Source organism: Hemitrygon akajei, chromosome 31 (assembly GCF_048418815.1).
Source record: "Hemitrygon akajei chromosome 31, sHemAka1.3, whole genome shotgun sequence".
NCBI lineage: Eukaryota > Metazoa > Chordata > Chondrichthyes > Myliobatiformes > Dasyatidae > Hemitrygon > Hemitrygon akajei.
In genome coordinates, this window is record NC_133154.1 from 9,355,263 (window position 1) to 9,370,319 (window position 15,057).

At 41.0% G+C, this 15,057-nt stretch overlaps 1 protein-coding gene across 3 annotated transcripts in view; it reads right to left on the bottom strand.

Annotated features, from left to right (window-relative positions):
* LOC140719497 (trinucleotide repeat-containing gene 6B protein-like) overlaps positions 1 to 15,057 on the bottom strand; it is a 196,813-nt gene that overhangs the window by 15,846 nt on the left and 165,910 nt on the right. For 2 of the 3 annotated variants that reach the window (XM_073034214.1, XM_073034216.1), the window contains 10 exons: positions 12,736 to 12,906; positions 11,074 to 11,208; positions 10,336 to 10,464; positions 9,815 to 9,913; positions 6,958 to 7,156; positions 6,169 to 6,324; positions 4,738 to 4,902; positions 3,402 to 3,548; positions 2,150 to 2,245; positions 1,317 to 1,526 (listed from right to left, as the gene is read on the bottom strand). In XM_073034214.1, coding sequence (XP_072890315.1) covers positions 1,317 to 1,526; positions 2,150 to 2,245; positions 3,402 to 3,548; positions 4,738 to 4,902; positions 6,169 to 6,324; positions 6,958 to 7,156; positions 9,815 to 9,913; positions 10,336 to 10,464; positions 11,074 to 11,208; positions 12,736 to 12,906 — 1,507 coding nt within the window. The remainder of the gene's footprint in view (positions 1 to 1,316; positions 1,527 to 2,149; positions 2,246 to 3,401; positions 3,549 to 4,737; positions 4,903 to 6,168; positions 6,325 to 6,957; positions 7,157 to 9,814; positions 9,914 to 10,335; positions 10,465 to 11,073; positions 11,209 to 12,735; positions 12,907 to 15,057) is intronic. The other variant, XM_073034215.1, reaches the window with a different exon arrangement.

A 15,057-nucleotide genomic window follows, 5' to 3' on the forward strand; every position in this document is an offset into this window, starting at 1 on the left:
CAGCATCATCTACCTGACTAGGAAATCAGTCTGTTCACTCACTTCCACTTGAGGATTCAATAACCTTGACTCAACATCTGCTCTGAAGGCCACCACATCTGATAATACAATGTTTAGTCACACTGCACAGTAACAAGTCCTTTGACCCAGCATGAGCATGCGTCCATCAAGTATCCATCTATACCAATACCATTTATTAGCAATTAGTCCATTGCCCCTTACACCATGGCAATTTAAATGCTCATCAGATAAAGAGATTAGCTTTACTTGTCACCTGTACATTGAAACATACAGTGGATTGCATCATTTTCAGCAATGAAAACACAGTCCGAAGATGAGCTGGGAGCAGCCCACAAGTTTTGCCACGTTTCTACCAACAACATTATAGCATGCCTATACATCTAACCCTAACCTACACGTCTTTTTAGACTGTAGGATCACCTGGAGGAAACCCATGCGGTCATGGGGAGACGTACAAACTCCTTACAGACAGTGGCAGAAATTGAACCCTGATCCGTTCACTGGCACCGCAAAGCATGACAATAACAATGCCATCCCAAGTCTTGTGGGAGCATCTGGCCCACCAGATTGCAGCCACCCTTTTGACGATTCCTTAACCTGCTTCCTTTGCTTTCAGAAATCTGTCTCCCACAATTTTGTACAATTCTATCAGGTTCTTCCTCAGCCTCCTTGGCTCCAAGGAAAACAAACTCATCTCTCCAAACTCTCCTCACAACCAAGGCAACATTGTGATACATTTCCTCTGTATCCTCGCCTTTATAATCATGACCTATCTGTAACGATGGCAACTAGAACTGCACACAATTCTCCAGCTGTAGCTTTGCAAACATTTTATTGAACTGTATCAGAACTTTCTTGCTCTTGTATTCTAATGAAGACCAGCATCTCATATGCTTTCTTCACCACCTGATCTATCTTTAGAGATCTATGGCCATACACTAGTGCTTGTCCCATCTGTTACCTCCCAAAATGTATCATCTTGAACTTGTTGTGATTAAATTGCAAATGCTATTGCTCCACCCAATTTACAACATAATCAATATGTTCTCCATCACTGCATAATAGATCAGTCTAGATTATGCATGCAGGTCATCATTCCTCCAGGGTAATTTTGTAGCCAGAGTTGAGCTGTGAACAGAGTTCACTGACTCGTGGCCTGGGATTTCCTTACATTGATTATGCAAGCACACCGAAAACAGTAATTTAAACCCAGAAGAATGAACTTTATAACATAGAATAACTTTGAATTGGAGTGACAGAACCAAAGATGAGGGAAAAACAAGCAAGGTACGCACTAAGGGCATATCGTGACTCCTGCATGCCCCATCCTCTGCTGAATCGAGGTGCTCCGCTACCCCATGGAGATGAAGGAGGTTTCTGATTGGTCAGTCCTGGTGGCGGCCGTGTTGGCGGGTTAGTGTTTTTAGATGACATCTGATTTTTCCACATCCTAGGATGTCCAATTGGATCTGGAGACCACGTAGACTTGAAGTCACTGAACTTGGCTGGAACAATAATGCGATGAGGATGCTGTTAACACACAACTAAAGGAGCAGTACAATTGGAACAGAACCCCCACACCAGAAAATGACACAATATATTTAAAATCATAAAAAGATTCATGTAAAAGTCTAAAGCTAAAAGAAAATCTTATTTTTAGCACATGTATATTCCCTACTTATATTTTAGCAAATATCAAAAAAATCAGTCCCATAACTTATTCACTTTGCAATTGTGTATTACAAAAACAGTGAAATGAGATCAGAATTAAATCATGCACTTGAACAGGAATGCTAGTTTGTACAAGGAAACTAAGGCAATAGATTCTGGGACTGGAATATAATAAAGAATAAAGAAAAGAACTACAGTGTTACGGACAAACATGAGAATTGAAATTAAAGCTCTTGCCTAATCTAACAATTTAATGTTGTATTGCCTCTTCAAATTTACAACAGAAAACAATGGACTTTAATGTACAGATAAATCTGCTTAATTACAATGCACAGTAAACTTCACATTATTTACATATGGCTCACAAATGATACAAATCCGCCATTACAACAGTTAATATATATCCATAGAAGGGTACAGGGAGTTTAAGTGAATGGTTCAATGTAATACTCCTAACCTGAAGTGCTCTGTACGGTGCTGTAGGAGCTGTTTGAGGCACTATAGGACCAGGCACCGGGTGAAGGCAGCGAGGTGTTCAGGGAGGAACTGGACCCTGTGGATAAAAGAGCATAGTTAAAAATTAGGGAGAACTCACTTCAAAAATGAACAATTTGAGCTTAATTGTTACCACATTAATGCCCTTTCACAATAGCATTGTTATGATCACCACACACAAAATGCTGGTGGAACGCAGCAGGCCAGGCAGCATCTACAGGACGTACAGTCGATGTTTCGGGCTGAAACCCTTCGTCAGGACTAACTGAAAGAAGAAATAGTAAGAGATATGAAAGTGGGAGGGGGAGGGGGAGATCCGAAATGATAGAAGACAACAGGAGGGGGAGGGATGAAGCTAAGAGCTGGAAAGTTGATTGGTAAAAGGGATACACAGCTGGAGAAGGGAAAGGATCATGGGACGGGAGGCCTAAAGAGAAAGAAAGGGGGGGGGGGGGGGGAGCACCAGAGGGAGATGGAGAGCAGGCAAGGAGTGATTGTGAAAGGGAGAGAGAAAAAAGAAAACAGGAAAAATAAACAAATTAGGGATGGGGTAAGAACCACCAACCTGATGGCATGAACATTGATTTCTCTAATTTCCATTAATGCCCCCTCCCCTTCTTACCCCATCTCTTATTTATTATTTCCCCTTTTTTTCCTTTTCTCTCTCTCTGCCCCTCTCACTATCACTCCTTGCCTGCTCTCCATCTCCCTCTGGTGCTCCCCCCCCCCCCCCTTTCTTTCTCTTTAGGCCTCCCGTCCCATGATCCTTTCCCTTCTCCAGCTGTGTATCCCTTTTGCCAATCCACTTTCCAGCTCTTAGCTTCATCCCTCCCCCTCCTGTCTTCTCCTATCATTTCAGATTTCCCCCTCCCCCTCTTAAATCTCTTACTATCTCTTCTTTCCATTAGTCCTGACGAAGGGTCTCAGCCCGAAATGTCAACTGCACTTCCTCCTATAGATGCTGCCTGGACTGCTGCGTTCCAGCAGCATCTTGTGTATGTTGCTTGAACTTCCAGAATCTGCAGATTTCCTCATGTTTGCATTATGATCACCACTGTGGGCAAACCTACAGACCCTGCAATGCCCAAGAGTGTCCACCTCATTTCTTGGTGTTCTGCACATTCTATCCCAGTAGAATAGGCACTCGGGTCTCTCAGAATTAATATAAAGGAACATTTTTAAAAAACTATGATAAACAGTAAGCTCCCTTATACCTGTGCTCCTGTCCCTGAGAAGTTGGTGTTCCGAGTCCGGGGATGGGGGTGCTGCAGAGCTGTTTATCATGCTCGCTGGGGTCGCATACGGGTCTGATTCGGGGTCAATGTTTTGGAAACCCTTCCATGGTTCCCCAGGGCGGAACTCTGAAAATTAAAGCAGAGGAAGAGAATGCATCAATTAATTTTATTACCACGTACATGAGACACAAAATGTCATTAAAACAGAGCACATAATGACGGTCATTTAACACGATGTTTCAAAGTAGGACTGAGGGAGTAACGTATTGACCAGGGTGTCAAATTTTCTGGTGAACTTTAAAAGATATCCGAAGAAATACATTTCGCTTCACAGTCACACATGGACTGATGCAGCCACTCATTCATTTCATATTTATTTGTGGAATTTCCAAAAGGAAAATGATTGCTGCTATTATGGGATATGTCAGCACAGTGGACTAGTAAAAGTCTCAAACAGAAATCCAAAGACATGAGTTCAAATCTCACCACTGGATGGTTTTGTGGAATTCAAATTCAGTTACTTAAATCAATCTGGATTTAAAAAGCATACTTCGGTAATGGAGGACACAAAACTAATCCACATGGTTCTCGAATGGCTTTCAGGGAAGGAAGCATGCAAGCCCCATCTGGTCTGTATGCAACTCCACAATCAAAGCAATGGATAAGCCCTTTGAAACTACCTTGCAAGTTACTTTAAATAATGCTGGCCTTGTCACTAGTGACATTCCAGGAATAAATAATCAGGATAAACTGTTACTCCACTTCCAAGTAACTGACTGCATGTATAGGAACATTCCTGACAAATTAAATACTTTTGTACTTAGTTCCAGAAATCAGAAGTTTGCTTCAAAAATCAGAATTGATACTACAGCAGAACTACTGATAACTTTTACTACTGGAACAAGGTACCCTGAGACACTTATGTAAAGTATACTTCACTTTTCTGAGGAGACTCATCCCCGAGGTTTCCATGGACATCCTTGATGTTTCCTAATGACCACTCATTGTTGATCAGTACTAATAACTAGTTCACTGTAAGTTTGACAGAATATAACCTTTTGCAGATTGTGTTTCACTTAAAAAGGACTGAGGGACACGACAGGCACTGAACCCAGGTCATGGTCCACCACTGTTTACTCTTCAAATGATGATACAATTCTTTGCTAAAAGCCATAAATTAGTACCAAGAGCTTAAATTCCTGTTTTATAGATTAGCCAATCCCACTGATTCAAACTGAAGCTGTTTTACCACATAGAGACCACATTTAATGGGTCTCGTATTACTTAAAAAAAATGTTTACATATTATATCAGACCTGGAGGCCAACTGGATCCGCTGGAACCATTTGAGAGCTTAGGGGTGGACCAGTTATCACTCGCAGGGCCAGAATGGCTGGCCAAGGAATCACCTGCTATCATTTCATAATAGGGCAAACTATCTCGAGGCTTCACCGGTGGCGCCATGCTGCTCGAAATAGCACCTGCAAAACAACATAAAATTACAAAACTAGAAATGCATAATTCAGCTGATTAATCAGCAAAAAAACCTCAAAAACAAATTAATTCTGTATGCCTTGTATTCAAACCACTCAAGGGAATGTATGTATACAAGAAAAACTGAACATGCCCCCCAGTTAACCAGCACTGGATAATGAGATGTACTTTACAGTGCTGACAGACAGTTGAGTATTACCAGGGATCAGGGTCATCCAAGCTGGCTCCTAGTTTCAGGTCAAAGGTATAGTCTCACCCAACTGAATTTCAAAACTTAACAAGCAAAAAATATCAGATGAACCACTTTTACAACCAACTCTCTAACACACTTTCCAATAAAAAAAAAATCTGAACTTAGAGCTACGTACAACTTGAATCCTAAAGGTAACTGTTTCCATGAGGAGTGCTCTGGATATAGCACAAATTCTCAACTACCAAAGCAGTCTATCGATGTAACTCACCACTCAATGTCATTTTAAGTATTATATCTTGATAAGAGTGGAGGCAAATAAAAATCTAATTCATACAGCTGCCAATTTTACCCCACCCAGACTTTTCATCTTAGAATTGTTTCCTCATTTCCTTAGGAGTAGTGCTACAAGTTAATAGGCATCTTTATTTTTCTTTGTATCTCAAGACTTTTCATATGAAAAGTATCAAGAATTTAACATGTCAAAACTAACTTGTGAAATTTTATTAACTAGCAAGCTATTATAGATTCCTTAACCCAACATCAATTTGAAATCATATTCTCTGAACTATTGCTATTGTTCAACAATGAAGGCTCACTTTACATTAATTCAACCTAATGCCAACTGGGGAAGACAGCTCCAATCTAGCATTTTCAAACTGAGCAGCATTTAACTTGGGCTCCAACTCTCTATAGTTTATTACATATGGGTGTTTCATTGCACTTATGTCTAAACTGTGCCTAAATTGTTTGTAACCAGCAGGTGAAATTGATTGAAAGGCAAAGTACAAACATTCATGGTTGAAAAGAGAAGGCATCAAAAATAACCGTGATTAAGTGACACAGATATTGGCTTTAAAAGGTTGTAAGCTGCAGGAGAAAAAGATAGATAGATACTTTATTCATCCCCATGGGGAAATTCAACATTTTTTCCAGTGTCCCATACACTTATTGTAGCAAAACTAATTACATATAATACTTAACTCAGTATAAATATATATAAAAGCAAACAGAATAACCAGTAATGAGTTCAATACACCAAACATAATGTCTGCACATTTACCATTTTTCATGGGATTGTGATCTGGTGGTGGAGTGGCAGGAGAGAGACCATCCATAGTCGTCCACTGCTTGAGCCGTGATTGCTGCGACTGAGGTTCTTTCATTCCTACAATACTGTTGACATCTAACTGGTTTACGTTCATGTTTGAGCCCATGCCTGAAATGTGAAAGATATTTTATTGCTGAGGACTTCAAAACCATAACACTAACACTTAGGGCCTCATATCTTTAAAAAAAATGTGCCAGCAATGAAGAGGATCAAGAGGAGGTTTATGTGAATAGTTCCGGAAATGAAATGAATGGAGTACTTGATGGCTCTGAGCCTGTACTAGCTGCAGTTTAAAAGAATAAGGGAAGATCTCACCAAAATCTACCAAATGGTGTTATCGTGAAGAGGATGTTTTCGATAAAGGGAGATTCTAGGGTCAGAGGGAAGAACTTCAGAATAGAAGGATGTCCCTTTAGAACAGTGATAAGATAAGGGGGAACTTATTTAGCCAGTAGGTGCTGAATCTGTGGAATTCACTGCCACAGATAGCTGTAGAGATCGCCATTGGGTGTGTTTCAAGTGGTTTTTGATAGGTTTTTGATTAGTGAGGGTCTCTATGGGGAGAAGACAGGATGATGAGTTTTAGAAGAAAAATAAACCAGCCATAATCAAGAGCAAATTCAATGGGTCGAATGGCCTAATTCTGCTCCCATGTCTTATGGTCTTTTAAGCTTTGTAAAAGTTTAAGAAAATGTTTAAAACAGCAGCAAAATTACAAAACACCCCGATGAAGGAACTCACCCATTGGGTAGCCTGGCTGAATCTGTCCTTTGGTCTGGAAGTCTGGAAGGCCAGAGGGAAGAGAACTAGGCACATTATCCAGATGTTGCTTGGGCATGCCAGGGTGTGATGGAGAATGCTTCATCCCTGGGGTGCTGTTGTGTCGATGCTGCTGTTGTTGTTGCTGTTGCTGCTGCAGGGCATTCACAATACGAACAAGCTATAGGAAAAATACGAGTTAAATGTCTCAGGTCTTCCTTTATTCATTCCCTCTATCCAGTCAGCTCCTCCACCTCAGCCAGAATGCCAGTATACAAGCTTCAAAATAATCTGCTGGAGGAATTCAGCACATCAGTCAGCATATGCTGGAGGAAGGGAATTGTTTGAAACTCTGCATCAGGACTCAGGTCATCTGGACTATGGACCAGGAAACAGATGCTGTTCAGCCTGCTAGGTTCCTCCAGCAGGTTGTTTGTTTCTCCAGATTCCAGCATTTACAGTCTCTCATAAATCCTGGACTCCCCTCAAAGTACAACACACACAGAATGCTGGTGGAACACAGCAGGCCAGGCAGCATCAGGACGAAGGGTCTCGGCCCGAAACGTCAACAGCGCTTCTCCTTATAGATGCTGCCTGGCCTGCTGTGTTCCACCAGCATTCTGTGTGTGCTGTTGTTTGAATTTCCAGCATCTGCAGATTTCCTCATGTTTCCCCTCAAAGTACTGTGTTTTGACACATCAGACAATGCTTAAGAAAGCAAATGCTGGGTTACCAGATACAATCCATGAAAATGTCAAAGGGGATGAAATTCTGTAATTGCATTTACTTCTTCTGGGTAGTAAAGCATACAAGACCCTTGTAGGATCTGCCTTACCAGGACAGGACTCATGGCTTCTTCATTAACAATCCACATACAAACTTCTTACAGGTAGCGTGCGAATTAAATTCCAAACTCCAAAACCCCGAGCTGAGAAAGTGTTGTGCTAAAAGCTATCACGGCATCTGAACACAAAGTGGGCTCAACTGAGGGGAACTGGGGTGATTCCATCACATTGCAGTTAAAGAGCAGATGATGAAATGTAATCTTCTGCCTGAGGCTAAGAATCCTGTCAATAGCATTCTCTAATTCCACACTGGACCTTCCTTATGCTAGTCCCACAGAATATCATGTCCAAGTGCAACTGAAATCAATGCACTTGCCTGGCCTTCTTGTGCTATGCATTTGCTCTCGTTGCTTCAGAGTATATGACTAGGAACAGAACTCGAAATGCTTGGTGAATCTTCACCATATAACTATGTAGTGTTATATGCTGGCTTGAGCTGTCTATCAAATAGTCTGAATCTCTCTCTACTGTCCCCGTTCCACCACTGGCACTTAGAGCACCAATGAAGGTCCCCAATCTCTGGTGGTACTCAGGTGTTCCTTCATTGTGTCAGTACCTCGGTTTTTGCTACTGTCAGTCAGGCACGTCTCGGGTGGAGACTCAGAAATACTGTTGCACTCAGGTGTAGAAGGATTCTTCATTGCCATTTCTGCAGTAATTTTATTTTACCAGTCAAGTTTTATAGTCCGGAATTGAACTCTCAAATGTGGAGGACTGGTGGACCACTCCTAGTCTGGCTTCTACCCTTTGACCTGTTTGGCATGGGTGTCTTGGTCTGTTTACCAAGACTTAAAGCATAAAGCCCTGACTCCAACCGATATAGCTCTCCAGGTCTCTGAGGCACATAAGCCTCCAAAACACAAGGTTGTGATCCTCTCGGAGGAAATTAGTCTGTATTTTCAGCAACTCCTGTTTTTAATTTAAGATTTCCATGTCTGCAGTTTTTAGTTTCATGAAGGCTGATATGGACTTCTACCCAAGTCACAACGCTGCTGCCCTGACTCACGTGAACCTGTGCAGCAGATGCAACATTCAGCTTTCTCTGGATGCACCGAATCAAACCCTTACTTCATCAGCCATCCCTGCACCAATTTATGTTGCAAGGTAAATGGACATACAACCTGCTTGAGTGGGGATGTTATTTGACAGAAATCTGGCAGAAGGATAATTTTGTAATTTATCAATTTCTGTTATTACTTAAATCTTATTTGGCTTGGTACGTGACATACTATTGAACTAATAGTACAGTCACCCATATCAAACAGGTAAAAGGGATTTTGCTACAGCACAGATTAGCCTCAAGAAAGCATACAAAATCTGTGCAGTTTCACCACCAAAACTATAAACTGTGATAGGAGAATTACAACTTAATTTGCAGAAATGCCCCAGTCTTGAGTGTCCTTTGTGTTTGGATGGTGTACCACTCCTGGCTTAATTGTTAGCAAAAAGGATAATAAATAACAGAAAGGCATCTCGGGTGAGAAACATTTGCCTCTCAAACCTGCACTGCCCTTCAATAACATTCCGAATATTCTTCAGCGCCACATTCCTGCACTAACCACACCACTTTTATCTCTTTAATTCTGAAATTTCTGTATCTGTATTGAATATTCAGCAACCAATTTTCCACAAACTTGCTAGGTGCAGACTGCCTACATTCAGGGTGGTGAAATTTCTGGCCTGGATGATTGAACACTTCCTTTGAAACCTTTATCACTGATTCTACACTGTTGTATTTTTCTCTTTGTATCACCTCAATGTACTTACATATAAAATTATCTGTCTGGATAGCATGCAAAGTTCTTTGCTGTATCTCAATAGATGTGACAATAATATACCACTTATTCTGGTTCTAGACACTCCTTAACAGGGGAAATATCATCTCCAGATCTATCCTGTAAAGCTCCCGAAAAAAAATAAAAATATTCCCCAACACTGTGGGAAAGAATTTTTAAAAGAGAATTTGCAATAGATTCCCCATCTATATCACATACTTGCTGTTCTTGTTGTTGTCGGACGGCGGCAGACAGCTTTCGTTGGTTTTGCAGCACTTGCTGCTGCTGCTGTTGTTGTTGAAGCAACAGCTGGTAAGCCTGTGTGGGGAGAAGTCACAGTGAACCACAGACAGGAAATCATAATGAAAGGGAAGACCAGATTCTTGCTCCTCTTTAACTTTGTCTTACAACAGAGCAGAGCAATGAGGGATAGATTTAATAGTTCTTTAGATCTGTCATTTCTCTCTAAGCATTGAGTACTGTGCATTCTTTCAGATGCCACCCATTAACACATGCAGGTCTTTGGAGTTCTAATGAAATAAACCTATAATTGCAAAGAACAAACATCAAAATGACAGTGAACCACAAAGTCACACTTAAAAGTTGTGGCAGCAATGCTCTTCAGCACCAAGTTTTCTATGTAAATGATAGTCTGACCAGAGAAGCTACAGCCATTAAAGAGCACATCGTGCCATAGTACTAATACACTTGGGCTTCTTTTTGAAAGAATTGGTACTCACCAACTGTGGGAGCTGAGGAAGTTGGCTGAGCATAGCTATTTGTTGAGGGGTTAGCTGAGGACCGAGGCCAAACAGGGCTGGGTTCAGGGCACCATTTGGAGTGGCATGCTTCAACATAGGGGCAGGAACCTGCAAACAAGCCAAAAAATCTATTCAGCATTTAATAAATGAAACAACATAAATATCACCTAACAAAACTAAAAAACTACATTTATCAATTTAACTTTGCTAATATCCTCTACAATTAAGGTCAAGCAGCAAAGATGACAGCAGTGCATCAGACGTCCAGTACCTCTGCATAGGAAAGTTGATACTAAGAGCATACCAGTGCTAGAAAATGATTCAGTTCTCACAATGGGCACCCACTGATAAACATCCAAATGCCAAAAAGTGCAAAAGCTAGAAACTCGAAATAAAAACAGAATGCTCAGTATATCAGATGGCATCTCTGGAGAAAAAAAAAATTGAAGCTAATGTTTCAAAACAACGATTTTCCATTGATCTGAAACGTTAGGCGGTTCTCTCTCCATGGATATGATAACTTCCAGCATTTTTTTTTAAATTTCAGTCTTCAAACATCCAATGTTTAGCCTAGACTTTGTGCATGATTCAAAACCAAGAACTGATCAATTACTCTCAAAATCCAGACTCTCCAATCACAATGCACCCCACTCTCTCCAAATTAAGGTACAGTGAGGATAAAGGGGAGGGAGTTGAAGTGGACTCCATGTTACATACCTGAGGAGGGGGCAGGAACTGCGGAGGCACTTGAGCCCGAAGGTTAGGCTGGGATGAATTCATGGACGGCACCTGAGGCGTGTGTACACCTCTGGATTGTGCTGTGCTACTGCCAAATAAACCATGATTGCCATTCTGTGTGTGTTAAAGACAGAGAGACAGGGAGAGAGTTAAGAAGAATGTTAAATCAATTAGATTTCCTTGCACTGAATACCCTTATACAGTGTAACTTGGAAGCCTATTCCAGCCAGGAGGAAAATCACCACAGGAAATACAAAAACATTCACACATGCCCAGTGTAAAGGATAGCAATTCTATGCAATCCCCATAGTTCAGATTAGTTTATTGTCACAAACACCAGGACAGAAAGAAGTTCCTTGCTTGCGTGAAGTTATGCAACATTCCATTTAACATGTAGGAAATAGCAGCAAAAGAAACTGTTACAGAAGTCCAAATGGATTAGCACTTTCCCTTAGGGCTTTGTTACTTTCCCCATGTGTGCTTGCCCAGCTCCCTCCTACATGTCACAAGAGAGTCAGCTTCAAAACCCACCTGGAGTCTGGTGGTGTTGTTCTTTTCTCTGCAGGAAAGCCACACTGGAACCATAGCTATCGTTTAAAACTGATTGGTTCATAACATTGGATTAATACTCACCATAGCAAATATCTCCCACAACAATTAACATCACCACCACCATTCAACTCCTTCCACCCAACCCATTCTATCCCCCGATTCTTATTTGAATGTACTGTTACAAATAGCATTTCTGATTTAAAATGGGGGAGGGTTCATGCGGTCAGGATATGGATTACACACTAAATTCATAACCGAAGTGCTGCAGCAGAATAGTTTGCTGTAACTTAGGGTCTTGCCTGATTTAACAGTAAGAGAACATTGTACACAAGCGATTTACGGGAGGGATCAAGGAAGGGAATTTAGGTATCAGGACTGAACTCTGTTAAGAACTAACAGATCACAACCACTCAGGAGGTCCTAAATCTCTCTGCCTAAGCTCAGGCATGTCAGAGTCCAGCTCCCTTGTGGATAGAAAGTGGAGTATGATGGGCACATTTGTTGATGAATGGTGACGTTTCCCAATTTAGCACAAACCATCCCAAAAATCTGATAGAAAAAGACCCAAGAAAAAAAAAAATCAAGCCATACAAGAAAAATGAATCAATATGAACCTTTCTTGGGAGTGCATGGGCAAGCCCCAATAAATGATCAGAAAGCATTTCATTGCACAACACAATCATAACAAATGACATTTTACAACAGATCAAGCAATGTTTTAATAAAATAAATACATTTTTCCCCACTATAGTCCTCATCCCAATTAAGGCAATTTTGAAATCGTTGGGTACTGTTTTTCTGTGCACTTTCAATGCTACTGTGGTACCAAAAAAATGCAACTGATTGAATGGAGGACAAGGAAAATGAAAAACAGAAAGAAATAAGTATGAAGAGGTCTGCCTAAAAGCATTGGGGGGAATGGGGCAAGGCTTACATTTGCTCCTTATAGAACACCTATTGATAACCTTGATGCGGAGGACTCAGCTTGTGATAGGAAAGTGTAGGCAGAGAAAGAACTAAGATTTGCTCACTTAGATTGCATAGTATCATGACATCCCGTCACAAGACACATTCAGAAAGAGCCCTTACGTGTCTAGCGTTTAGGTTTTGCATGTTAAAACCAGAGCCGATGCAGCCGAGGTTGGCGGTGGGTAGAGCAGTGCCCGAGGGAGACAGCTTGCAACTCGGAGGAGGGGAGAAGGGCGAGTTAGGTGCCTCGTCAGACAGGCACCCATCTTGATTGGAGAAAGGCAAAGTCAGCTGAAAGAAGGTTAGCCAATCAACATGCAGTTGGTATTAAGGATGAGGAGGGGGAAAGAAAGGGGTAGAGGGTAGGGGTAAGAAACAGACAAGGAAACAGCACAAAAATGATTTGTGGGTAGAGCGGGAAGAAGAAACAAAAATAAGACAGCAGTTAGGCCTCACGCACACAGTAAGACAAAATTAGTGCCATAATCAAAACTTTCACATAAAAACCCTCATCACACACAAGGAACAACTTAGCTTTCTACAGCAACACAGCAATCCTTCTACTGCAGGATATATTTTCTCTTGTCTAATCTAACAATCCAAGAACCCACCATCTGTTAATACTTATGCAACAAACTCACTTGTCCATTTAGAATTGCATTTATGTGATCAATGCTGGCTTACACTCTTTCTACTCTGACTTACCACATTATAATCAGACGAGAAGTAAATAGTTGGAAAAACATCATGGGCACAGCAGCTTCTACTGATCTGCAGTACTTACACCACAGAATTCTGCTCTCTGTACTCATACTTTGGCAGAATAAGATAGGGAAAGGGGCTCACAAAAGCAACAGCAGCTCCCAAATTTGGTTAGCACAATGCTTTATAGTACAGGTGACTTGGGCTCCATTTCTGCCACTGCCTGTAAGGAATTTGTACCGCGTGGGTTTCCTCCGGGTGCTTCAGTTTCCTCCCACAGTCCACAGATGTGCCAGTTGGTAGGTTAATTTGTCATTGTAAATTGTCCCGTGATTAGGCTCAGATTAAATCGAGGGTTTGCTGGGTGGTGTGGTTTGAAGGGCCAGAAGGGGCTATTCTGTGCTGTATTTCAATAATAAATTAAATCAATATGCTGAACAATTAGTGCACTCCACTTGCATTATGCAGAGAAATAGAAAATACCTTGCTCAGAACAAAGCAGACCATAAATTTAATTCTAACAAGGAACTAGAGGGGTAAAGGAGGAGTTGATCAATTCAAAATATATTCTATGAAAATCCCAGTATTTGTGCAAAAAATTTAAATTCTAGATTTAAATTAAAAGCAAGTTTAGTACAAACTAATGATGAGCTTCAACTTTTTGATAAACAACTACCTTAAATGCAAACGATACAGAGGAGAAAAATAATGTTCCCTTGTGGCTTCACTCAGTAGTTGACCGCTCGACTAATTTAAAGGGGCAGTGTGTTAAGTACTATTCTGGGATTTAAGCGATAACCTGTACTAACAATAATATTCGGCTGGGGTGCTTCCATTCCGACGTAGTGGGTCTAAGAAGCTCACACAGAACTATTTGAACACCCTTATCACTTGATTAATATCCTTTCTTTAATTTCAAAGAAATAAAGTTACAAGCTAAAAATCTGATGACCCAGATATTTCCAGAGCTTTGTTTATAGTTAATTTGCTTCTCCCTTTCACATACCATCTAATTTCTTCTGCATTTCACTGACTGATCATTTACTTCCCCCCATCCTTCTCTCACTTGCCAGTTATGATGGAAAGTCTTCAATGCAAAATATCAATTATCTCTCTCCAATGAAGTCATCTAATCTATTTCCGACATCTACGATCTATACATGGCAAAGTGATAGGACATCTTCCAATGTCTTTTGATGTACTATATTGTTTAACAAGATTGTTCCCCTCTCTGATATTAGAGCTGTGCTCAGAATTAAAAATTAAAGTGAAAATTAAAACCTGACATAACTACACCCAATCCAAATCTGGCCTGAGGATTTTATTCCACACCCAACCTAGAGATGCAGGCAGAAAATTGCATTACCACAAATGATGCAGTCAGATGATACCTACACACACTGAAGACAGTCTAAGTCCCTCATGCACCTCCTGCCAATCTCCACTCTCACTTCCCCACAACCTCCCTAATTATCCCGTCACTGAATGACATTGCCTGTCTGTGACACCAAGGCAAATTTGAGGCTAACAGTGGAAAAGCCACTCCTGATCCTGGGCAATATCCCAGCCCAAACTCATTGTGCATCACACTGTGCCACTGATACTGAAAATAATCTTTAGAACCTTTTTTTGTTGCCTGGCTGAGTAATACCTTATACAGTTGTCACAGCCAAACATGTAGTAAAATTCATTTGGATAAAGTACAACCTGAATGGCCTGGCACAAGACAGTCTAATCCCT